We start from the raw sequence: 25,348 nt of genomic DNA on the forward strand, positions 1-25,348 counted from the left end.
TATGGTGCTCTTTGGGGGTCTCTTCTGATTACATTAAAAATATATAATTTAACAACTGATATGTTATTATATACCTAATAATGTACACCAATCAGACACAACATTCAGACCACTGACAGGCAATGTGAATAACATGGACTATCTCGTCACAATGGCGTCTGTCATGGGGTGGCATATAGTCAAGAAAGTGAAGAGTCAGTCTTTGAAGGTAATATGGTGGAAGCTGGAAGAAGGGGCAGAATTAGGACCCTTGGTCATTTGAATCGTGAACAACTCATTACCCAAGAACAAAACCTGCCATTTGAGTTCATTTGATTCATGAAATCAGTCATTACCCGAGAATGAGTCACACAATTCTCGTTCAATAATAACTATTTTTCTAACTTGCCAGTGAGAGACGCTTTGGCTTATGAACTAACAAAAATATGTTATTCCAAGGTTCAGGAGAAATAGTGTCCACATGAATACAATCTAAGCTGTTTCTTGTTTTCCCTTTCTCAGAGTGAATGTTTCAGGGACAAGGTCACAAGGCTGCAGAAAAGTACATGTAGTTTATGCAAAGGCATCTCTCCTGTGCTTAGCTTTGAGAACACAGATAATGCTTAGCTCAACAGACATATTGTTTAACTTTACTGTTTTGATAAGGATGTTCTTTCTGTCTTATTAATCATGAGATGCTGAAGTATAAAAAACCCCTCCTGGCTTTTGATCAGGGTTCAATTGAGCTTTGCGGCAATAAGTTATGCTCTTTTGAATCTCTACTTACTGTGACTCCGAATGAATAAAAACGAGAATTGAGAAATATTATCTGCCTGCTTTTCAGTGTGCCTTTTTCGTCCACAATACCCAGGAACGAGGCACACGATTTTCACTCACTTGATTCTAGAACTGAATCATTATCAGAAAACAAGGTGCACAACCAGGGGGTGCTGCAGTGGCTGTGGAGACCTTATGAGCAGCTCTTCTGCCACACCCGGGAGTGGAACAACAAGCACTTGGAGCACTTCTGGGGGGCCTTATAAAAGGAGCCAGCAGCCACTACTCCGGGAGCCAGAGTCGGGTGGGAGTCAATGAAGCTTGTCCGGAGGAGTGGAGGAGGAATGAGAGAAGAGGAAGAAGAGCGTTGTGTTGTGCTGTGCTTGTGGGAAACGGGGGAAGGCGTTTCCCATGAGGAACAAAATAAAAATAAAAACGTGTGTCCCACTTCTGTCTGTGTTGGGTTTGTGTGGCGGTGTGCCCCCTGGTAGTCCACAATTTGATTATATATATATATATATATATATATATATATATATATATCCATGCATCCATTTTCCAACCCACTGAATCCGAACACAGGGTCACGGGGGTCTGCTGGAGACAATCCCAGCCAACACAGGGCACAAGGCAGGAACAAATCCCGGGCAGGGTGCCAACCCACCACAGGACACACACAAATACTAAGCACACACTAGGGCCAATTTAGAATCACCAATCCACCTAACCTGCATGTCATTGGACTCTGGGAGGAAACCCACGCAGACACGGGGAGAACATGCAAACTCCATGCAGGGAGGACCCGGGAAGTGAACCCAGGTCCCCAGATCTCCCAACTGTGAGGCAGCAGCGCTACCCACTGCACCACTGTGCCGCCCAGATATATATATATATATTTTTCTGTTGCTATTTGCTTCTAAGTGTCCCCCTGGCACTAATCAAGTTTATCTCATCTCATCTTTCTACACTACAGTGTACAACTGCTGTAGCTTGCCAGGCAAAGTCCACCAGCAGTGTGACATGGGAGGTCAGGAGGGCACGACAAGTGATGCCATCTGTGGTACCCGCTGGGCTCCCTGCTGTAGAACTGCAGTCGAGGCCAAAGTAAAAAAAATTGCAAGAAAAGGAGCCAAGCTGTCGGTGGGCTCTGCCAATTCACTGAACTCCTGCATGTGCTCTTGTACTGCAATTTCTCTCCTGCTTTTCATTCCTAATAAATGCCTACTTTTTCATTTTTTTTTTCCCAAAAAAGGGGATTTTGTGATTCACATGACAGTCCAGAGTCAAAATGAATAAACAGTGGGTGATGAGGAAGGAGAAAACGAGCACCACGTGGCACTGTGGAATGTGCTGTTCCTCTCCAGTCCATTTATGAAGTTGAAATGCCACAGTATGCCAAGTGTGACTGGCAGCAGGAATGTCTTCCGGAACTTTCCGACGGTCTTTTTTTTTTTCCTCTTTGCCTTGTGACTGAGAGGCAGACAATCCAGTTAAGTCCATGAAAGATGAAGACCCCCCCAGGACCATCTAAACGCATGGGCACGCTGGGCAGTTGCTTGGGGGGTTGTGTAGTGTTATTGTGACTTGCTGAGTGGTTGGGTAGTGCACTGCTTTGCCCGGGGGACAGAATGGAACTGAGAATGCGTGGCAAACCCTGACTCAATTCCCGGATCTTGAATTGGAATTCGGATTAGATTTGTACCCAGCTGTGCAGACCCTGAATCGGAATTGAATACGTTCCATGAAATTGCACTTTGCAGAGGGGTCTTTTTGCCTTCTGTGGTAGATGTAAGCTCTGTCACACCACATAATCTGAGCGAGTCGGGGTCAGTCACTGTGTACTCTCCTGACCGCCAGTCCTGACGTTTGACATCCTTGAGCATTTTGGGGGTAATCACAAAAAGAATGAAATCATTAGAACAATGTGCAGGATTGCTGGGCTAACCACCAAGGATGCCTGTCGCAATGGCTCTTCTCTGGAGACTGCTCTGGGTATGTCCCACTGGGTGGAGACCCCGCGGCAGACCAAGGACACACTGGAGGGATTATAGTTCAAGCAAGGAAGAACTGGAATCTACAGCCGAGAGCGAGGAAGACTCCGCTCACCTGCTTGGCCTCACCAGGAGAACTGATCTGAGCTGAAACTAAATGGTAATACTTGGACATCCATCCCGAACACGTAACAACCGAGTTCCTTACCAGATTGTTCAGCGAGAGATGGCTGCACTTGAGGCTGATGGAGCTCGAAGCAGCCAGAAGATGAGTTGGGTCTGGCTAAGTGGGTGACCCGCCCAACTCAATTACAACAGGTGGGATATTCTTCTCACCCCATCAACTGCTTTTTAACATGTCACATCAACCACCAGCCTCATCGCTGTGTCATCGACAAAAATGAAGTGCGGAAACCTAGCTTGCTGGGTGGTCTGGGGTCCTCTTCATTTGACGTCACTTTTACCCGGCAGATGTGTCAAGTATACAGCAGGTGTAAGTGCTGCCCCGTCATCCAGCACTGGCCCCACGCAGCTGGTAAGTTCTTCTGTCTGTTACAATACTCCTCACTTATTTGTCACCATACCAGCTACAGTGATGTGAAAAAGTATTGGCCCCCTTCATGATTTCCTCTAGTTGTATTTATAACACTTGATTGTTTCTGATCTTAAAATAAATGTAGCAGAATAGCAGAAGGGGCAATTACTTTTTCACATGGGCAACAGAGGTATTGGTGTTTTTTTTTTCTTCAATGAATTAAATGATCATTTAAAAAATGCGTATTGTGTTTACTCTGGTTGTCTTGTGCACTCTACTAAATTTGTTTGGAGGTCAAAAGCAATTAGGTGTTAGGAATAAGTAAAAATAGAGAAAATCAGGAATGGGGCATAACTTTTTCACAGTTCTGTTAATGTTACTCCCTACTGTGCTGGAATACTGGGGCAGGTCTCGTCACATGCTAACAGTCTGGCATCTTCTCACCCTCATCTTTCAATGTCGACTTTAGCATTAACATTTGCAGTGCACTACCTGTTGAAATGACAAATATGATGCATATGTCTCTGTTATATGCCATTTGGTACGGGATTCATAAAAGCAGTGTTTATATTTGTGTTGCACCATCTGTTAGAATGACAAATGTAAAGTATATGCTTCTGTTAAATGTAATTTAGTATGGTATTCATAAAAGAAGTGTTTATATTTGTGATGCACCATCTGTTGGATTGAAAAATGAAATGCATATGTCTCTGGTCTGCGGTGGGTTGGCACCATGCCCAGGATTGGTTCCTGCCTTGTGCCCTGTGTTGGCTGGGATTGGCTCCAGCAGACCCCCGTGACCCTGTGTTCGGATTCAGTGGGTTGGAAAATAGATGGATGGATATGTCTCTGGTATATGTTGTTTGGTATGGGATTTGTAAAAGCAGTGTTAATGTTTGTGATGTCCCATCTGTTGAAATGACAAATGAAATGCATATGTTTCTGTTAAATGCCATTTGATATGGTATTAATAAAAGATATGTTTATATTTGTGATGTACCATCTATTGGAATGACAAATGCAAATGATTTTATTACTACAAATGTTCGTGATGCCCCATCCGTTGGAATGACAAATTAAATGCATATATTTCTGTTAAATGCCATTTGGTATGGTATTAATAAAAGAAGTGTTTATATTTGTGATGTATCATCTGTTGGAATGACAAATGCAAATGATTTTATTACTACAAATGCTTGTGATGCTCCATCTGTTGGAATGACAAATCAAATGCATATGTTTCTGTTAAATGCCATTTGGTATGATATTAATAAAAGAAGTGTTTATATTTGTGACACACCATCTGTTGGAATGACAAACGAAATGCATGTCTCTGGTATATGCCATTTGGTATGGGATTTGTAAAAACAGTGTTAATGTTTGTGATGCACCATCTGTTGGAATGACAGAGACACAGCAACCAGGCATTTTATTAAGGTGGATGCACCTCAAATGTTCAGATATACCTGTCCATTTTCTATTACCTCCCAGACCAATTAATCTGAAGCAATGACAAAAATGAAGCAGTACAGTGACAATAAAATGTTGTCTTTTCTTTAGAATTTCATTCACACTTAACGGTTGTAAAGATAAATTCTCAATGCTAATACGATTTGATCCTAATCCAGTAATCCCTCCTCAATGTTCAGTAAGCTTCTGTAATCAAATTTGACACCAGGGGACACGGAATGCGTGTCTGAAGTAACAGGAGATGAACGCAGGGCAATTAAATCAGATAATCTGAAAAATGTCGTAAGACAATCGCTGGAGGCGAGCAGACGAAGGCAGCCTGAAGTGTGCTGACCTTAACAGAGCAACAAAGCCAAAAGTGCAAAAGTCAGCACAGCACGACATGACTGTCTGCTGAAAGCAGGAAAACGGAGCTCAAATAACTGAGAAGGGAAGAGCGGAAGTGCTGCCGTATTCCAGCACCAGGGGCCGGCATGTTGACAGTTTTAAACAGCGAAGTGAAGAAGAGACTTTTAAGGTGGTCTCAGTTTAGGATCTTCATCTAAGGCCTAACAGTTGATCAAAGTGACCTGCAGAAGCAAATCACATCAGATTTTGATCTTCGTTTCTTAAAGTTATCCAAGTGTCCAACTTATCATCCATCCACTTTCTCTCCTCATCCCTCCGCTTCCTAATTCAGTTTGCTACTTAAGGGCCACAGGGGGAACCTGGGCCTACCATAGAAACACTGGACGGCCCTGGATAGGACACCATTGCATGGTGGAGGACACCAACACACACCTACCCAGATTCACTCATACTGGCCAGGGGCACACAGTAAGGGGCCCCTTGGGGAAAGTGGGACCCTTAAAGTGCTTCGCTCATTCTCATGTGACCACCAGAGTCTGTGATCAAGGGACCCCCACCCCCCAAATCCTAATGTAAGGTAAGGGAGGACTAAGGTGCATCACCCTGTCGACAAGGGGGAGAGTATAGTGGTGGACTAAAGTACATCGTTCTGTCTTTACGTGACCCCCCACCCTTCCCTGTGATAAGGTGAGGAAGGTCTAAAGTGCATTGCTTTATCTTCAAGGGGGTCTCCAAACACCTGGGTAGTAAAGGACTGAAGTATGACGCTCTGTCTTTAAGGCCCCCCCATCTGTCCCTAAGGTAGAGGGGGACAACCTTAAGGATGAATACTAGCCCCTCTATTATACAGTACACTTCAACACCTTCATCACTCTGTCTTCAAGGGACTTCACTCCCCTCAGCCCATGGAAAGGAAGGTCTAATGTTGTACCCTTTAATACCTTTGTCACACTGTCTTCAAGGGTCCCCCTTCCCACCCAAGCCAAGGTAAGGAAGGACTGAGGTGCATTGCTTTACCTTCAGGTGAGACTCCAACACTCCTAGGTACTGGAGAGCTAAAGTATGTCATTCTGTCTTCAAAGGTGCCCCATCCATCCATACAGTAGCAGGGGACAACCTTAATGTCAACAGATAGTCCCTCTCTAACTATTATGTTGTACCCTTTAACACCCTTGTCACCCCCCCGCCCCAACCAACACCACTGCCCAAGCCATGGTAAGGAAGGACTAAGGTGCATCACTCTGTCTCCAAGATGGACTTCTCCCAAGTAGCAGACGACTAACACACTTTACTCTGTCTTCAGGGGACCCCTGTATCCATTTCTAAGGTGTGGAGGACGACCTTAAGAAGGGGTGGTAGCCCCTCTTAAACTATTATGTTGCACCCTTTAACACATTTGTCATGCTGCCTTCAAGGGACCCCTTCAAGCCACAGGCCAAGTTAAGGGAGGACTAAGGTGCATTGTTCTGTCTTCGAGGGGACTCCACCCCCTCTGCGGGACCCCCCCATTCATCTCTAAGGAAGCTGAGAACCACCCTAAGGTCAAATGTAACTATTATGTAGTACACTTCCATCCCTGTCTATAAAAAAAGTGCCTTTTATAGAAATATATGAATCTCTTTGCCAATTATATAGTGCCTTTCACAACTGTGTATCTATTATATGAAACCTTTGTTATCAATCTACCCCCTGAGGCTGTGAAGGACTACAGAACACCACGGACTGAAGCACATCGCACTGGGGCCAAAAAACAGATCTTACAAATTCACTTCAAATACACTGGCCTAGTAATCTTGGGAAGTATAAGAGTGAAGTGGAGGAAAATTCAGGGAGGGACACTGGCACATCTGGCAATTATACCACAATTAAAGTGGGCAGGCGTCTTGGGCATTCAAAGGTGCGGTCAAACAACAATTGAGTGCCTGACCGTTTCTAAAATCCACGTTGAGTATGTGAAGCAGAAAGACAGATAGACAGATGTGAAAGGCACTATATAGATAGATAGATAGATAGATAGATAGATAGATAGATAGATAGATAGATAGATAGATATGAAAGGCACTATAAGATAGATAGATAGATAGATAGATAGATAGATAGATAGATAGATAGATAGATAGATAGATAGATAGATAGATAGATAGATAGATAGATAGATAGATAGATATGTAACACACTATATGATAGATAGATAGATAGATAGATAGATAGATAGATAGATAGATAGATAGATAGATAGATAGATAGATAGATAGATATGTAAGACTGTGAAGGACAGCATGGAATGCTCAATACCTCCCCCAGGATGCTTGGTGGCAGCCTCCCTGGCAGACGATGATTCCCCAACCTGGCGCATGGCTCCATGGGAGATGGAGTCCTCCACAGCCTGGTTGGGGGCTCGGATGGCCGCCAGGGGGAGCTGCATGGAGTCTGCAGCCCGGCTGGTCAAATCATCAGCCCCACCCGGAAATGCAATTAGGACCAGGTGATGAAGCACCTGGAATGCTTCTGGGTGGGGTATAAAAAAGGCCAGCCACCACCACTCAGAGAGTCAGAGTCGGGAGGAGGAGGACCCCTCCTGAGGTCCTCTATTTTTAGATCTTTGTCACAATAAATGGCTTCAGATCTTCAGAGAGAATGTCATGACAGTTCAAGTGAGCCACAGGAGACACAGAAGCCCATTTCAGAATTTCTCCTTAATATACAGTTGCCTCAGAGTGCATTCAGACCCTTTCAAGTTCTGCCCACTTTATTGTGTTGTTGATTTCATTTTAAATGGATATATTTGCCACTTTGCCCAACAATCTCCACTCAGTACCCCATCATGACAAAAAGTGTTTTTAAAAGGTCTGTAAATTTATTAAAAATCCAACACTGAGGACTTTCATCCCTTGAGGTATTTGTGAAAGTCCATTTGTGGTGGCCCTCCATAATTTTGCTCAGATGCCTCCTGTTTGCTTTATTTCTCCTTCAGATATGTCCAGAACTTGACTGGAGTCCACCTCTGAAATCACTGGACACAGTTTAGACAGGCACACATGTACCTTTGTACAGAAGGTCCCACAATTTACACTGCACATAGTGTGGTGTACTGATTAAGGCATTGGACTTCAAACCGATTGTATCATAAATGTCATCAGTCGCCTTGGGTAAAGGAGTCAGCCAAATATGTAAATATAATGTAAATTTAAATGCATGTCAGAACAAAGGCCAAGCCATGATATGCAAAGGACTCTCTGTAGGTGTCTGCCATCAAATTGTGATGAGGCAAACATCAGAAAAAGCTGATAAAACCATTTATGAAGCTTCGAGTGACTCCATGATCACAGTGGCCTGAAGAATTGTAAAATAGATAGATAGATAGATAGATAGATAGATAGATAGATAGATAGATAGATAGATAGATAGATAGATAGATAGATAGATAGATAGATAGATAGATAGATAGATAGATATGAAAGGCACTATATAATAGATAGATAGATAGATAGATAGATAGATAGATAGATAGATAGATAGATAGATAGATAGATAGATAGATAGATAGATAGATAGATAGATAGATAGATAGGACTCTACCAGGACTTTCCCATCAGCCAAAATGAGTAACCCAACAAGAAGGGTCTTGGTCAAGGAGGTGACCAAAAACCCAATGGTCACTCCAAGTCCACTGCTGAGATGGTGGTCCATCTTATCAGCACTCCATCATAAGACAGAATGCACAGACAGAAGCCATTCTTGGACTCTAACAGCATGAGGACAAATGATGAGACAAAAAGTTGGGCAAAACTCAGAGCACTATGACTGATGAAGACCAGGCACTGCTCACCACCTGCCTGACGCCATCCCTATAGTGAAGCCTGGTGGTATCAGTGTCACAACTGTGGGGAGAGGGAGACCAGGGTCAGAATGCTGCCAAACAGAGAGAGGTCCTTGAAGAACACCTGCTCTGGAGTGCACGTCACTTCAGGCTGGGGTGACGGTTTACCTTTCAGCATAACAATGACCTAACACTTACAACTAAGACAACGTTGGAGCAGCTTTGGGACAAGTCTCTGAGTGTTCTTGAATGGCCAAGCCAACGCTCAGATGTGTGGAGAGACCTGAGGAAGGCAGTTTACCAAGCAGTCGAATGGGAGACTAAGAGGATCTACCAGTATGAATGGGAGCGACTGCCCAAGTCCAGGTGTGCAAAGCTTGTAGAGACTTACCAAGATGACTTGAAGCTGGAATTGCTGCCAAAGGCGTTTGAATACTTGCAAACTTTCTGAAAACATGTTTACTTTGTCATGATGGATTATTGAGTATAGACTGATGGGCTAAACTGGCACATTTGTCCAAAATAAAAATGAAACTTATAACATAATAAAGTGCGCAGAAAGTGAAGGGGTCTTAATAAATCAATCAATCAATCCACTGTATGTCAGTCATAAACAACAACAACAATATTTATTTCTATAGCACATTTTCATACAAAAAGTAGCTCAAAGTGCTTTACATAATGAAGAAAAGAAAAATAAAAGACAAAATACAAAATTAAAAGAAGACAACATTAGTTAACACAGAAAGGAGTTAAGGTCCGATGGCCAGGGTGGACAGAAAGAACAAAAAAAAACTCCAGACGGCTAGAGAAAAAAATAAAATCTGTAGGGGTTCTGAGGTCACGAGACCACCCAGTCCCCTCTGGGCATTCTACCTAACATAAATGAAATAGTCCTCTTTGTAGTTAGGGTTCTCACAGAGAAAAATTATTCAACACCAGTAAAGCATGTGTGAAATAGTAATTGCCCCCTTAGTTCTTCACTCAGACAGATGACCAAAGTTCACTGACCATTAGATTCCACTGACATACAACCCTGGTAGAATCCAAAGCGCTCCACAAGAGTGGACATGTCACCACAAGAATGGGTAATCACCAAAAATATGAAATCACGAGAACAATGTGCAGGATTACGGCGCCAACAGAAGCCTCAGTGTAGAGTTGCTACACCACCAGATCAAGGGGACGTACTTGAGGTGGTTTAGGCAAGGATACCCCATGATGGCTCTCCTCTGGAGCTGCTCTGGGAATGTCCCACTGGGTGGAGACCCTGAGGCTGATCAAGGACACACTAGAGGAATTATAGTTCTCGGATGACTTGAAAACGCCTGAGAATTCTACTGGAAGAGCTGGAATCTACAGCTGTGGATGGGGAAGACTTGACCCACCTGCTTGGCCTCACCAGGAGAACTGATTTGAGCTGAAGAGATGAGATGGTAACACCGACCTCTACAAAAAAAAACTACCAGAACACCAGGCCTCAATCAAAGGAAAAGCTGGAAGAGATGCACAAAAAAATAATGGAAACTTGCCACTTCCATTTCTAAGGCTCTGGGACTCCAAATGGAGAACATTTCGAATAGCGGGGAACACTTCTCAGGTAAGGCCACCCTTCTCAAATGACCCCAGGGGGACAGCGACAACTCACTCATGACATGGCAGAGGATCCCAGATGAACATCCAGACAACTGCATGCCTGCCCAGCCTCACTGTAAGAGCCAACCTTAGATAGTGAATGCTTTCAATTCAACTCATATCAGTGTTTGCTTAATTTCAATAGAATATGATTTTCTTTTATAGCTATAGATTACGGTATAGCCGTCAACCCTGTAAGTTAATATGAGGTAGAAGTTTCTTTGCAATACCTGTAATACAGTGTGTTGTAAGAGACAGCCGGCAGCTCAACCCCGCCGGGACGTCCCTGAGATGGAAGGATGGGGGAACACAGATTTTCCAGGACACTGCCTCCCCCAAAACACTAGATGGCAGCTTCCCTGGAGTGTAACGGTGCCCTGGAATTCCCACAGGGCATCTTGGGACTTGGAGTTTGGTTGCTCAGCCCTGTTGGGTACCGTGGGTGCCGCCAGGAGGAGCTGTGAGAGGACCGGAGGAGCCATGCCTCATCCATAGCCCAGAAGTACTACCAAGTCACGTGAACAGGAGCCCTCAAGTACTTCTGGGCTGATTAAAAGAAATTTCTATCTATCTATCTATCTATCTATCTATCTATCTATCTATCTATCTATCTATCTATCTATCTATCTATCTATCTATCTATTATATAGTGCCTTTCATGTCTATCTATCTATCTATCTATCTATCTATCTATCTATCTATCTATCTATCTATCTATCTATCTATTATATAGTGCCTTTCATGTCTATCTATCTATCTATTATATAGTGCCTTTCATGTCTGTCTATCTATCTATCTATCTATCTATTATATAGTGCCTTTCATGTCTATCTATCTATTATATAGTGCCTTTCATGTCTATCTATCTATCTATCTATCTATCTATCTATTATATACTGCCTTTCATATCTATCTATCTATCTATCTATCTATCTATCTATCTATTATATAGTGCCTTTCATGTCTGTCTATCTATCTATCTATTATATAGTGCCTTTCATGTCTATCTATCTATCTATCTATCTATCTATCTATCTATCTATCTATCTATTATATAGTGCCTTTCATGTCTGTCTATCTATCTATCTATTATATAGTGCCTTTCATGTCTATCTATCTATCTATCTATCTATCTATCTATCTATCTATCTATCTATCTATCTATCTATCTATCTATCTATTATATAGTGCCTTTCATGTCTATCTATCTATCTATCTATCTATCTATCTATCTATCTATCTATCTATCTATCTATCTATCTATTATATAGTGCCTTTCATGTCTATCTATCTATCTATTATATAGTGCCTTTCATGTCTGTCTATCTATCTATCTATCTATCTATTATATAGTGCCTTTCATGTCTATCTATCTATTATATAGTGCCTTTCATGTCTATCTATCTATCTATCTATCTATCTATCTATCTATCTATCTATCTATCTATCTATCTATCTATCTATCTATCTATCTATTATATACTGCCTTTCATATCTATCTATCTATCTATCTATCTATCTATCTATCTATCTATCTATCTATCTATCTATCTATCTATCTATTATATAGTGCCTTTCATGTCTGTCTATCTATCTATCTATCTATTATATAGTGCCTTTCATGTCTATCTATCTATCTATCTATCTATCTATCTATCTATCTATCTATTATATAGTGCCTTTCATGTCTATCTATCTATCTATCTATCTATCTATCTATCTATCTATCTATCTATCTATCTATCTATTATATAGTGCCTTTCATGTCTATCTATCTATCTATCTATCTATCTATCTATCTATCTATCTATCTATCTATCTATTATATAGTGCCTTTCATGTCTATCTATTATATAGTGCCTTTCATATCTATCTATCTATCTATCTATCTATCTATCTATCTATCTATCTATCTATCTATCTATCTATCTATTATATAGTGCCTTTCATGTCTATCTATTATATAGTGCCTTTCATATCTATCTATCTATCTATCTATCTATCTATCTATCTATCTATCTATCTATCTATCTATCTATCTATCACTCCATGACCTGAAGCTGTAGCGTCTTTGGATTACGCGGCAGGACAAGGAGACAAAACACAAAAGGATGTCTACAAGTGAACGGCTCAAAGTTTTAGAGTGGTCTATCAAAGTCCTGACTTGAACCTCAACCAGAAAGAGGACCCAAAGTTGAGCAGCGGCCACTCACAAACCTACTGAGGTGTCCGACTGAACGCAGTTCTGCCAAGTCGAGTGGGCAATGAGAAAGACGGAGATGAGATTTTACAAAGTGTTAAAGGGGTGTCAATTATGGGGGCAATGACTTTTTCACATGGCTGACAGAAGTGCTGGATAACTTTGTCGCTTGAATAAAGAAGGTCCAGATTTACAAGCTGTATGTATGCTGTGTCCCCTCAGTTCTCCTTTCTCTCACATTGCATTTTGTCTAAAGGGCTGTGGAGATTAGGGAGGGGACAAAGGACAAAATGGTGTCCAAACCGTGACGCTAAAAATCTTAAAAACGCTGAAAAAACAGAAAATGTGACAAAATCCCAGCAAATCCATAAGAGCTAAAAAGAGGAGACACAAACGCACACACGCACACCAGCTGAGAGCCCGTGACTTCGGCTTCTGATCCCGTTTTAATGACACGCTCTTCATGTTTGCAGACTTCACTTTCTATACACGCTGAAAAGATCAATAGAATTTTGCAAGTAATGTTTTGTCGTCAAGAATTCTGAGAGGATGTGCGTTAAAAACAAACTCGGGTGCTTTCGGAAATTAAAACACGTGAAGCACACCGTGAAGTGCACTCCAGCGTACATCAGCATTCTTTCTGCCAGAGACGCCACCTGCACTTCAAATGGCAGAGCCGGAAAACCAGCGAGCCGCCGTCATTAATCAAATACTGAGGAAAATAAAAAGAAAAGACGAGGACAGCAAAGGAGACGAGCGTCAGACGTGAACAGAAAAACGACATTTAAAAAACACCACTGTGTCAGGAGTGTCGACCACTGAGTGTGATAGGGGGCGCTGCTGCTGTGTCTTCACATCCATCTACCTGTTATATAGTTGCAACCACTAATGGGAGCAGCCAAAAGAATAAGAAAAATTACCGAGCTTCTGTGAAAAGCCAAATTTCTCCCTATCTATCTATCTATCTATCTATCTATCTATCTATCTATCTATCTATCTATCTATCTATCTATCTATCTATCTATCTATCTATCTATCTATCTATTATATAGTGCCTTTCACATCTATCTATCTATCTATCTATCTATCTATCTATCATATAGTGCCTTTCACATCTATCTATCTATCTATCTATCTATTATATAGTGCCTTTCACATCTATCTATCTATCTATCTATTATATAGTGCCTTTCACATCTATCTATCTATCTATCTATCTATCTATCTATCTATCTATCTATCTATCTATCTATCTATCTATCTATCTATCTATTTATCCATCTATCTATTATATAGTGCCTTTCACATCTATCTATCTATCTATTATATAGTGCCTTTCACATCTATCTATCTATCTATCTATCTATCTATCTATCTATCTATCTATCTATCTATCTATCTATTTATCCATCTATCTATTATATAGTGCCTTTCACATCTATCTATCTATCTATTATATAGTGCCTTTCACATCTATCTATCTATCTATCTATCTATCTATCTATCTATCTATCTATCTATCTATCTATCTATCTATCTATCCCGTCTGTCATTTATATACTGTAGTGTCTTCATAGTATTTATCTGTTTTACATTGTCTTTCACATCTGACTGTCTCACTCATTTTATTATTATTATTTTACTGAGAAGGCAAATTTCATGTTTTCCTGTGTAAACATGACTAAATAAAGAAACCTAACCTAACCTAACCTTTATCATATTGTCCCTTTCATTCATTTCTAACGTATCTCACAATGAAATCCCACCCTGTTATTTGGATTTACTTACCCACCTTCTCTTATTCCTCTCTGAGCTGACCCACCCTGAACAACCTGCCAGTCCAATACCCTCCTGCCAGCACCTCGCCACAGTCCATGACCCCGGAGCAGCGTGGCGTCACCAGTCCACTTGGCAATGGAAGATCAGGCGGCCGCCACACAGAAGCGGGTTCAAATGCTGGGAAATTTCCAGAAAATCCCTTTATCCACTACAGGTGGACTGGAGTCTGCACTAAGAATGACTCGACTCTGTGTGGGCTGCCTGTCCACTGCAGTCTTCCCTTGATTGTGTCATTTCCTAAAGAGTAAAAGTGTAATTTTTACATATAATAAATGAATGACTTAACACTTTTATACACAGCATGAATGAATCCCTTGGTAAATGCAGACCCGTCACAAATGATCTGGCAATTACGCACATAAAAACAAAATAATTAAAAGCCCAGCCATCACCTCACACAGAGGACACAAAAGGAGACGCAGTTACAGAATATGAGGATGCAATAAACGAAGCTGCTTCAGCATTCTACTGGGACCCTCCAGGGATGATCAATAATTCATGTGGCTCGTCTCCATCTCGCCGTGTCGATTCATTTACTACTAATGAGTCTAAAGCCTTTAATTGCCGGCGTTTAAACTTTCAGAACCTTAATGATTACGGCTGTCTTTTATCTTTACCAGAGTCATTTCAAGCTGGGTGAGGAGGCGCAGTGGGTGGCTAGCCCAGAGTCCTGCACTTTGTGTTGTCATTAGGAAATCTAACAGTTAGTTCCCGTTTTTTAACAAAACACTTTTGTGGATCATTGGGAGATAATAAAGGCGTTTTGTTTTCTTTGATATTATCTGCTTTCATGTTTGGATTCTGCTTGTGGTTTTCAAATTAGGGCTCTTAAGGCCCATCCTTCCTGCTATTTTAAGTATTTTTGTGTTTACTTCTGTTTTGTGTAAATAAACAAAAATTGCACTTTGGGATTTTCATTACAAGCCTGAGTTTTCACGATTTTCTCTCCCTTGTAAGGCATTTTTGTATACTTTGAAGCTCATATGGTCTTTTGGAACTTTCTAAGGCAGCTTCTCATTTCAGGGCCTGCTAGGCTGGAGGTTGGCAGGTAGTTGTCAGGGGCGAGCTGGTCTGATGTCAGCCTCTGATGTGCTGGCCTGCTTTATGGTCATTTTGGAGGCTTCAAGACCCTTTTTGCCGTGTTTGTGTCTCCACTTCACTACAAATTCTGGTGGGGCCACACGGAAATGGAGAGGGGGGGTCAGAAGGGGTGGAACCTCAGACAGAGAAAGAAAGAGGGAGGGGTCACAAGGGGTAGAGAATCAGAAAAGGGGCGGGGCCTCAGAAACTAGAGAGAGAGAGACTCAGAGAGCTCTTCTGATCTTGCCATGATGACACAACACACATCAACAGCAAAGAAACACCGGACCCTTGATATTTTTAAGGTTTAAATACGACAGTCAGGTCTGCCTACAGACTCCCTAACAAGGTTCTAATCACGGAAACCTCACCTGGAACACCTGAGACGAATCAGATGAATCTGAAGTTGTGATCAATGGAGGGGTGCACTCACTTTTTCCATATGACAAATCTGCATTTTTGTTCATTTAGATTATAAGAATAAATACACCAAGTCGATCTCATGGGTCATTTGTTCAAGTAGACCACCTTTACCTGTAGGTTTGCCTGTTCAAATATGTTGAAAAAATCAGCAGTTTCCATGGGGTGTATTTATATTGTCACAGAAAGGTATCTATTTATCTATAGCTCCTTTCATATCTATCTATCTATCTATCTATCTATCTATCTATCTATCTATCTATCTATCTATCTATCTATCTATCTATCTATTATATAGTGCCTTTCATGCCTATCTATCAATCTATCTGTTATTTATCTGTTATATAGTGCCTTTCACATCTATCTATCTACAGTAACTATCTATCTATCTATCTGTTGTGACTGTTTAAGGTCTCCGTGACCCCTTGAACCCTCAGACCAGACGTCAGACACCAGATAAAAGTCCAAATAATAATATTTATTATAATAATAAGTGCACAAAGCACCACTACTCCAATAAATCACCAATAATAATCAATCAATAATAAACAATCCTCCACTCCCAGACGTGTTGCCACCCTTCCACCCAGCTCAGCTCAAAGTCTGGGATTTCCCATCATCCTTTTATATTCCCTGACCCGGAGGTGTTCCTGTCCAACAATCCCACAAGTCCTTATGACTTCCGGGTCAGGGTAAAAGTCCTTTTCCTCAACCCGAAAGCACATCGTTTCTTCCTGTCATGTGATCATGACGCACTTCCGGGTTATAGGGCACGTAAGAGTTCTTGAGCCTCCCTGCAGCATCCTCTGGTGGGCCCCACGGTGTCCAGCAGGGTTGGGAATAAAAACTTCATTGTCCATAATTCCCTGCTGGTCTTCGGGGCACTTCCATGCTACAGGGAGGGTTCCATCTAGCAATGGCCGGCCATCCCTCACACTATCTATCTATCTATCATATAGTGAATTTCCTATCTATCTATCTATCTATCTATCTATCTATCTATCTATCTATCTATCTATCTATCTATCTATCTATCTATCTATCTATCTATCTATCTATCTATCTATCTATTATATAGTGCCTTTCATATCTATCTATCTATTATATAATGCCTTTCATTTCTATCTATCTATCTCATTTCTATCTATCTACCTAGATAGATAGATAGATAGATAGATAGATAGATAGATAGATAGATAGATAGATAGATAGATAGATAGATAGATAGATCTATTATATAGTGCCTTTCCTATCTACTGTGGCCCGTAGGGGCCAGCACTCATTCCAGACAACACAACACAAACAGAGTCCTGTCCTCCCACGTGCTGTTTGTCCTCTTCCTGATTCTGACCGCCTCTTCTTTTATGCAGAACTTCTGGTGCCACATCACTGGACTGTATTCAGGGTCATACAGAAACACCACAAAACAGGGAGGTCTTCTCCCAGCAGCGCTCTCTCGTGTCACCCAAACCAAAGGACCCTGACAGGGCTGTCCTCCTGGACTATGAATGCCGTGTGACCCTACAGGTGTCCTGACAGACAGTCCCCTGTCCCCCCCTACCAGGCCATCTATTAAACTTGTACCCTGTCTGGGATGACAATTGAGAACCCTCCGTCGTGCCCAAACATTACGAATCACTCCTCATTCCAGTTGGGGTGCCATTCCACCCGTTATAGCGTCAGTAATGTTCCATGTAGTGCCTTTCCTATATTATATGTGATAATAGTTGATCGTAATCTGGGTCCATATTTGATGGACTATAATGATGCAGACTAATTAACGAGTTCTACCCTAATAATGACCACCGAGCTGATATCACCTGGCTAGCTGCTGGCTTGCTGTAATCCGTCCTCTTTCCGTCTTTCCTTTCTCAACACATTTCTCTTTGATAAAAGACCGTCTGCGCTAAGCTGACACTCTCTGTCGATGGCCTGCCACATGCACCTGTTTGTCAACATCCAGTGTGCTTTTAATGACCGGGAAGGCAAGTTGTGTTCCTAACAGATCTTAATAATGGCACAGACCTCGAAGTGACACTGGAGCATAAGCTATTAAAGGACACACACACACACACACACACATACATTCGGCTGCCCTCCTGGGGTTTTCATGCACTATGGTGTATAGAATGGTGCCACAGACGAGAACCATCAAGTGAAGTGCAGGTCTGTTAATGACAGAGGGGGACAGACATGAATGGCCAGACTCTGTCAGGCTAACAGAAGGGAATCTGTGAATCCACCACATGCCAGACCCTGCAGCAGCCGACGACCACGCTGTGGTCCGCTCCTGTCTGTGAGGGTACAGCGGGCGCGTGATGACAAAAACTGGATGACTTAAAAGTAGAAGAGCAGCACCTGACCAACTTCGGTGGCCACAGATCCATCCTGCACTGCACCGGCGGGCCACTGCTGGTCACATGAAGGTGTGCCAGTGTCTGCGCTTTCACTCACTCATTTTCCAAACTTGCTTATCCTGAACAGGGCTATGGGGCAGCTGCAGCCAATCCCAGAAAGCACCAGCACAGGGCACCAGTCCATCGCAGAGTGGTGCCAATTTAGCATCACCACCCCACCCAACTTGCATGTCTGGACTGTGAGAGGAATTCACACAGATACAGGGAGAACATGCAAAGACCATGAAGGGAGGTGAACTCTGGTCTCCTTGTTGTAAGGTAGTAGTGCTACCACTGTGCCACCTTTCCTGGCACTCAACTGAGCCTTCTAATAAATTTGCCTTTCTCAAATGGTTATCATTACAACGTCACACATCCAGAATCCAGGGTTCAAACCCCCCGACTTGATCCTTGTCTGTGCAGGTTGGGGCAGGTTAAGGTAACAAGACACTTTAAATGAGAGTCACAGGTGGACTTGCACACAGCCTGTCAGCTACAGGGGTCCTGAAATGAATTGACCTGACTGGCATGAATGAAGACTTGCTGTTTGCTTGTCAAAGAAACATTCCTGGCCAACAGAGCCCACCTGAATGCCTCGCTAGGCCAGAAAACTGCAAAAAGACACCATAGAGAATCAACAACGTCAGCTCACCTCTGACTATAGACTTCCTACTCAACAACGAGCAACCAGCATCCACTACTGGGAAAAATGAAAAAAACAGATACACGGGACTTGGAAAGTGGCTTGGGTGCCACTCACTTGGAAAGGCGCTATATACAAAACAGGAAGAGGCCGCTTTTCTCTTTTGGGTCCAAATTACAGATAGATAGATAGATAGATAGATAGATAGATAGATAGATAGATAGATAGATAGATAGATAGATAGATAGATAGATAGATAGATAGATAGAAATAAATGAGACACTAATAGATAGATAGATAGATAGATAGATAGATAGATAGATAGATAGATAGAAATAAATGAAAGACACTATATAATAAATAGATCTTCACCATCACTTCCCCTACATCTTCATATCTTTAATCATTCTTGAGGCAGATTGAACACTTAAGTGCCAGCTTAAGTGAAAAATTAAAGAAAACGTACTAAGTAATTGCAACACAAACACTGACTTAATCAGTTTAAACGCGAAAAGCTGCCGACGGAAGATGAGAAGAAGTGGGCCACTAGGGTGAAGAAAGGAAGAGCTGCTCAGGAATAAGCAATCACATCAACCTCTGAGCAAACGAATGATAAACGTACAGAGAAAGAAAGAGGTTGAAAACTAAGAATGATCAAGTGTATTCACTGCATGTTATCGTTATAGCAGTGCACCGTTACTGGTATTATATAATAGACAAACTGACACATATAAATGAAAGGCATTATATAACATATGGAAAGATGTGAAAGGGTACTAACTAATAGACAAATAAACAGACAAGGAGACAAATAGATGTAAAAGGCACTACCTCTTGGAAATAGATCTGAAAGGCACTATAAGATAGATAGATAGATAGATAGATAGATAGATAGATAGATAGATAGATAGATAGATAGATAGATAGATAGATAGATAGATAGATGAAGGGCATAATATAATATACATTAAATATCTAAATAATGGACAGAAATGAAACAGTTTGATTTGAAAGGCACTATATACAATAAGCAGATACTAAAGGAGCTTTGCAATTAATTGATCAACAGCCAGAAAGTGACGTCAGTATCCACAGAGCGGAGACCTAAAGGCCAAGCAGCTCGTCTCCTGTCCTGCTGCTGCTCCTTCGTTTCTTTTTCTTCTGCTCACGGCGGCTCAGTAACGTCTGCTTTGCCTCACTCTGTCATGAAGGTCCAGGCACTCTAATAACTTTTGGCTCTAAGAACTTTCCAGAAACATGCGTTTTTCTGCTCTTGTATGACACCACTTGCTGGTCTCCTCCTCTTCTTGTTCATTTTGTTTTTTATTTTTGCTTTTTCTCAATTTCTTCTCCATCGTGTCACCTGAGTTGCTCCACCCAAGTGGGTTGACTCCACTCTGGTCTGAATGGTCTGAAGCTCCTTATGGACTCTCATTCTGCGTATGTCCATTTTCAAGCTGGTTGAGGGTCAAGAGGCCATCACTTGGTGGGTGCAGGACTGGTGAAGCCCTGGGCAGGACGCCGGTGGTTTTAGTGTCCCCAGTTAACTGAGACTGCTTGTTTTTGGGATGTGTAAGGAAGCTGGAGAGGATGGAGGAAACCCCTGACAGACATGGAGAGAACATGCAAAGTGCACCCAGGGAGTGGCCAGGCTGGGATTTGAACCTGTGGAAGTGGAGCATTTATACAGTGCACAGTACATGTGCCTCTGGGCCTCAGATGCTGTCTTTTATAATTTAAGCCGGAGTTTCACTTCACTTTTCTTGAAGTTGTAATTCATAAACTTCATAAAAACACGTGGACAGAACAGAGCGTCAAACACTTTAAAAGGGAGTTTAGAAAAAGAGGCAAAAGTGAGTCATTGAGCGAAAACACCAGGCTGTGACATTCAATTTCCTCCGGTAATCAGAAACTGAAAAAATATTTCATTTTTATAGGAAGTTTTTTAGGAGGTTAATGGGCCCCACTGGTCACGACAACATATGAGACACCGTCCAGACGGTCCAGACTCACAGCTCTCATTTGTTTAACGGCGCGTGTCACGTGAGGACTGAAATGCTTCACTCAAAGAGCGGGCAACTCAAGGAAAGGTGCCTTTGACCAGACAGCCAGAAGACACGGCACAGGAGAGCAGCAAACAGTGTGTGGGTCATCGTGACATATAAATGATCAGTCTGGCCTTGTGACAGCCATGTGAGTGTCAGACAACAAGAGGACACGACAACGAGAAAAAAAACAACCCGTCAGAGCCCATGGCACTCCAACCGTGGCAACTTCCAGTGACAGCCTTCTGTGCAGGAAAGTGAGCTGGGGTACCGAGAGTGGCTTGCCAAACCTCAAATTAAATATCTGGGACACTGCGGGCTTGGGGGACCATCAGTGTGAGAACTGCCAAAGAAAGAGCACAGGAAAGGTGTGTGACGAGAAGTGCAAGGAGAGCACAACAAAGGAGAAATGAAAGGCACCACGTAAAAGAAAAACAGATTGGTGTGAAAGGCACTATATAAAATAGACAGACAGACAGACAGGAACAACAGAGGGATGTGAAAGGCACTATATGAGAGAGAGAGCGAGAGAGAGACAGACAGACAGACAGACAGACAGACAGACAGATAGATAGATAGATAGATAGATAGATAGATAGATAGATAGATAGATAGATAGATAGATAGATAGATAGATGTGAAAGGCACTATATACTTGATCGATAAATCTGAAAATACTATATAATTGATAGACAGATGGATAGGTAGTTGTTACTGCCTTTTATCCTGTGTTTGCTGAGATAGGCTCCAGCTTCCCTGCTGCCCAGCTCAAGATAAGCGGGTTTAAGAAAATGAAAAGACGGAGGGATGTATAGTCGGCAAATAGATACAGAGATATGAAAGGCACAGTATAGTAGTTATAATAATAATAATAATTCATTACATTTATATAGCGCTTTTCTCAGTACTCAAAGCGCTATCCACATAGGTCATGTGTAAGAAGCAACATATAGATAGATAGATAGATAGATAGATAGATAGATAGATAGATAGATAGATAGATAGATAGATAGATATGAAAGGCACTATATAAGATAGTAGCTACAGTAGGTTTATAAGGTAATTATTGTCACATTTACACAAATAAAAAGACATTAAACAGATAAATAGTACCTTTCCTATTTATGTAAGATAGATATAAAAGCACTATATACAAAGACCCATACTGAGTACTGTAATAGGTACAAATCAAATATATAAAAAATATGAAAGGCTCTATAAATTAAATACAGTAAATGGATAGGTAAGGTAATATATAATAGATATACAGATAGAAAGATCGCAAAGGCACTATTCATAGATTCAATAGATAGATTTGAATAGCCCTTTATGATACATAGCACTATACAACAGACAGATGTGAAAGGCGCTTTATTAAGTTATGGGATAGGCAGACGGATAGACTTGAAGGACTCTATATTATAGGTCGATCAATGTGAAGGGCAGTAAATAACAGGCATACAAATGTGAAAGGCACTATATGGTATATTAGCCAGCTAGATGGTTATACTGTATAGCCGTATGGATATAAAAATTGCCCTGGCCACCTCTATGGTCCCAGCAGTTTAGACACAGATGTTGGCTCGTGAGTGTGGACAGCAACACGTATGTTGGATGCTGCTGCGCGCACACACACACACACACACACACACTGACTGCATGCGGTTAATCCCACACTAATGGCTGCTGTCGACGCTTAAAGCAGCGGTCGCTGTTATTCCGACAGATGGTTAATTGGGCTGGTAGGCACGGACACAGCCGGAGTCCACCGCAGCAGGCCGCCGGACGGCTCATCGCCCGATGGCTCTCTCGGCCTCTCGCGCAAATCAATCGAAGTGCTAACAGGTGGCCTCGCCGGCTCTGCCATGTTCAATCAAATATTAATGTCCTGCTCGGGCGCTGAATGTCAAATGCCACATCATTAAGTGACGCCTTTTTTCTTTCTTTTTTTTCTTCTTTTTTAACAGTCTCCTGTATGTCGCACGACTTCATCTACAGCCTTGAAAAACCCTGAGGTTGCGGGTTCAAACCCCACTACTAGCCACTGGGTGACCCCGAGCAAGTCACTTTCACCTGCTTGTGCTCTAATTGAGAAAACAAAAGAAATGGAAACAACTGTATCTGAAATGCTGTAAGCCGTCTAATAGTAATTTCCAGTTACAGGTCGCTGCACCCGGGGGTCCACCAGGATGAAGGTTGGCAGTTTGGGTTTACCTGACATGGTCGTCTCTTCGGAATACCTGAATAAAGACAATGAGACTGGAAAACAACACAAACGACACGAGTGAGTTTGCTCTCCTAATTCGCCCGCCTTAAATCGACTTCGTTTTCTTGCCATTCCTGGACCCTCCACACTGGAATCCCACTTCGCGCCCGATTATGCCTGCGGTGACATTAACAGCTTGAAATTACGACAAGCCATCATTTCACATTCCCCAAAATCTTCATACAGTAAAGCTGAGCGCTGACATTCACGCAACAAATAAGGTTTGAGGTGGACTAACGCTTGTTTGAGGCTCCCGATTTTGGTCCATCAAAGCGCGCCTGCTATTTCTGGGGTATTTCTGGGACAATTAAACCGACCCCTACACGCATCTGGACATAGAGACCTTGGTGGACACTCGAATCTAAAACAAAGGTGTTGGGCACTACAGAAATATCACTTGAAATTGAACAACACAGCTGTCACGCGACGGCGGCTTCCTGACGCACGCGAGGAGCGGCGGCACTGGACACCAACAGTCCAAAGTGCGTCTCGCTCACTCGACCTGTGGGCTCGGAGACATCGCACTGTTACGTCTGCCTACAAGGGGCAGTCCGCCTAGGCTGACCTGAAGCGCTCAGGTGCAGGTGCGCCTCTTCACCTCACACCCCTCTGAAGTGCCCACAAGCCGCGACACTTACCTCGTGGCTTTCCTCACAAAGTAAGAATGAGCGAAGTCTCCGTGGTCGTCCAGCCAAGCCTCCATCCGCTCAACCTCAAATCCGTTCAGTTTCTCCATGGTGCTGCACCGATGCGACTCGGCGTCTTATAATTTGTAAGGGCGACGTCCTCCTCCTCCTCCTCCTCCTCCTCCTCCTCCCTGTAGACAACACGAAAGTCCTCGGAAGGCGCGTCAGGGATGGGAAAAGTTCGTTTAGGGAAACGAAACAAAGCGACGAAGGCTGCAGCCGCCGCGTGCGGTCACTGGGCTGACCATGGTGCAGCTGCGGTTGACGACGAACACGCGTGGCCCCGTTCATAAAGGGGACAAGCCACCTACCCCTCTGGCGGGTCCAGTCAGGGCTGCAGTGGCACGGCAACCTTCTGGAGCGACAGCTGCGCCGCCTCTAATGCAGCATGTGCACGCTACAGCGGCAGGGGGCGCACTTGTGCCGTTGTGACGTGTGCGGTGGAGCAGAGCGCTTAGGAGAAGGATCGAGCTTTTCTGAGAAAAACGAATAAATAATAATAATAATAATAATAATAATAATAATAATGCATGTTATGTATATAAAGCCGTTCTCGTTCTCAAAACGCTTCACAAATATTCAGAACTGCACAAAAAGGATAAAATCACATATAATGATCAAGTTAATTCAAACTGAACAGAAAGGAAAATCATACATTAGATTAGTAAATATCGCTTCAAGGATGAATACAGTTATATGTATCTAATATAGCTCCTTACATGCATATCTTATAGTGCATCTCATCTATCTATCTATCTATCTATCTATCTATCTATCTATCTATCTATCTATCTATCTATCTATCTATCTATCTATCTATCTATCTTTTGAGCTCCAAGAGGACCATCTCATCAGTTTTATAGAGTCAGATCTGACCCTGGGTGAATTTTAGAATGGACCGGAAGGGACCCTGGAAGTACTTTTGGGGCAAGACTTTAAAGAGATCCAATGAGCTTGGCGTTAGTGCACAGAATGTAGTGCCTTAGGTGCCATTCTGGACAGCAGGTCGACTGGACCATATCTTGGCAGAGATGCCAAACTGGGGATACTTAGACATCTTTCCAAGACGTACGCCATAAAGTCATACACCATGCTATCATTCCTAGGGTCCTTACTGGTGTCTCACTCCTAGGATCTTAGCTAATATCTCATTTTTTGAGGTCATCACCATTGTCTTATGTCTCATTCATAAAGTTCAACACCAGCATTTTATTCTCA

The 25,348-nt window shown here is 42.3% G+C and overlaps 1 protein-coding gene across 3 annotated transcripts in view; it reads right to left on the bottom strand.

Annotated features, from left to right (window-relative positions):
* pde5ab (phosphodiesterase 5A, cGMP-specific, b) overlaps positions 1 to 25,348 on the bottom strand; it is a 129,549-nt gene that overhangs the window by 67,756 nt on the left and 36,445 nt on the right. For 2 of the 3 annotated variants that reach the window (XM_051929775.1, XM_028805071.2), the window contains exon 1: positions 24,083 to 24,502. The exons of the other annotated variant lie outside the window; for it this stretch is intronic. In XM_051929775.1, the coding sequence (XP_051785735.1) occupies positions 24,083 to 24,180 (98 nt within the window). In that variant the 5' untranslated portion in view covers positions 24,181 to 24,502. Of the gene's footprint in view, positions 1 to 24,082; positions 24,503 to 25,348 lie in introns of those variants that run through there. 3 annotated transcript variants of the gene reach the window in all.

Source organism: Erpetoichthys calabaricus, chromosome 7, assembly GCF_900747795.2.
Source record: "Erpetoichthys calabaricus chromosome 7, fErpCal1.3, whole genome shotgun sequence".
NCBI classification, from domain to species: Eukaryota; Metazoa; Chordata; class Cladistia; order Polypteriformes; family Polypteridae; genus Erpetoichthys; species Erpetoichthys calabaricus.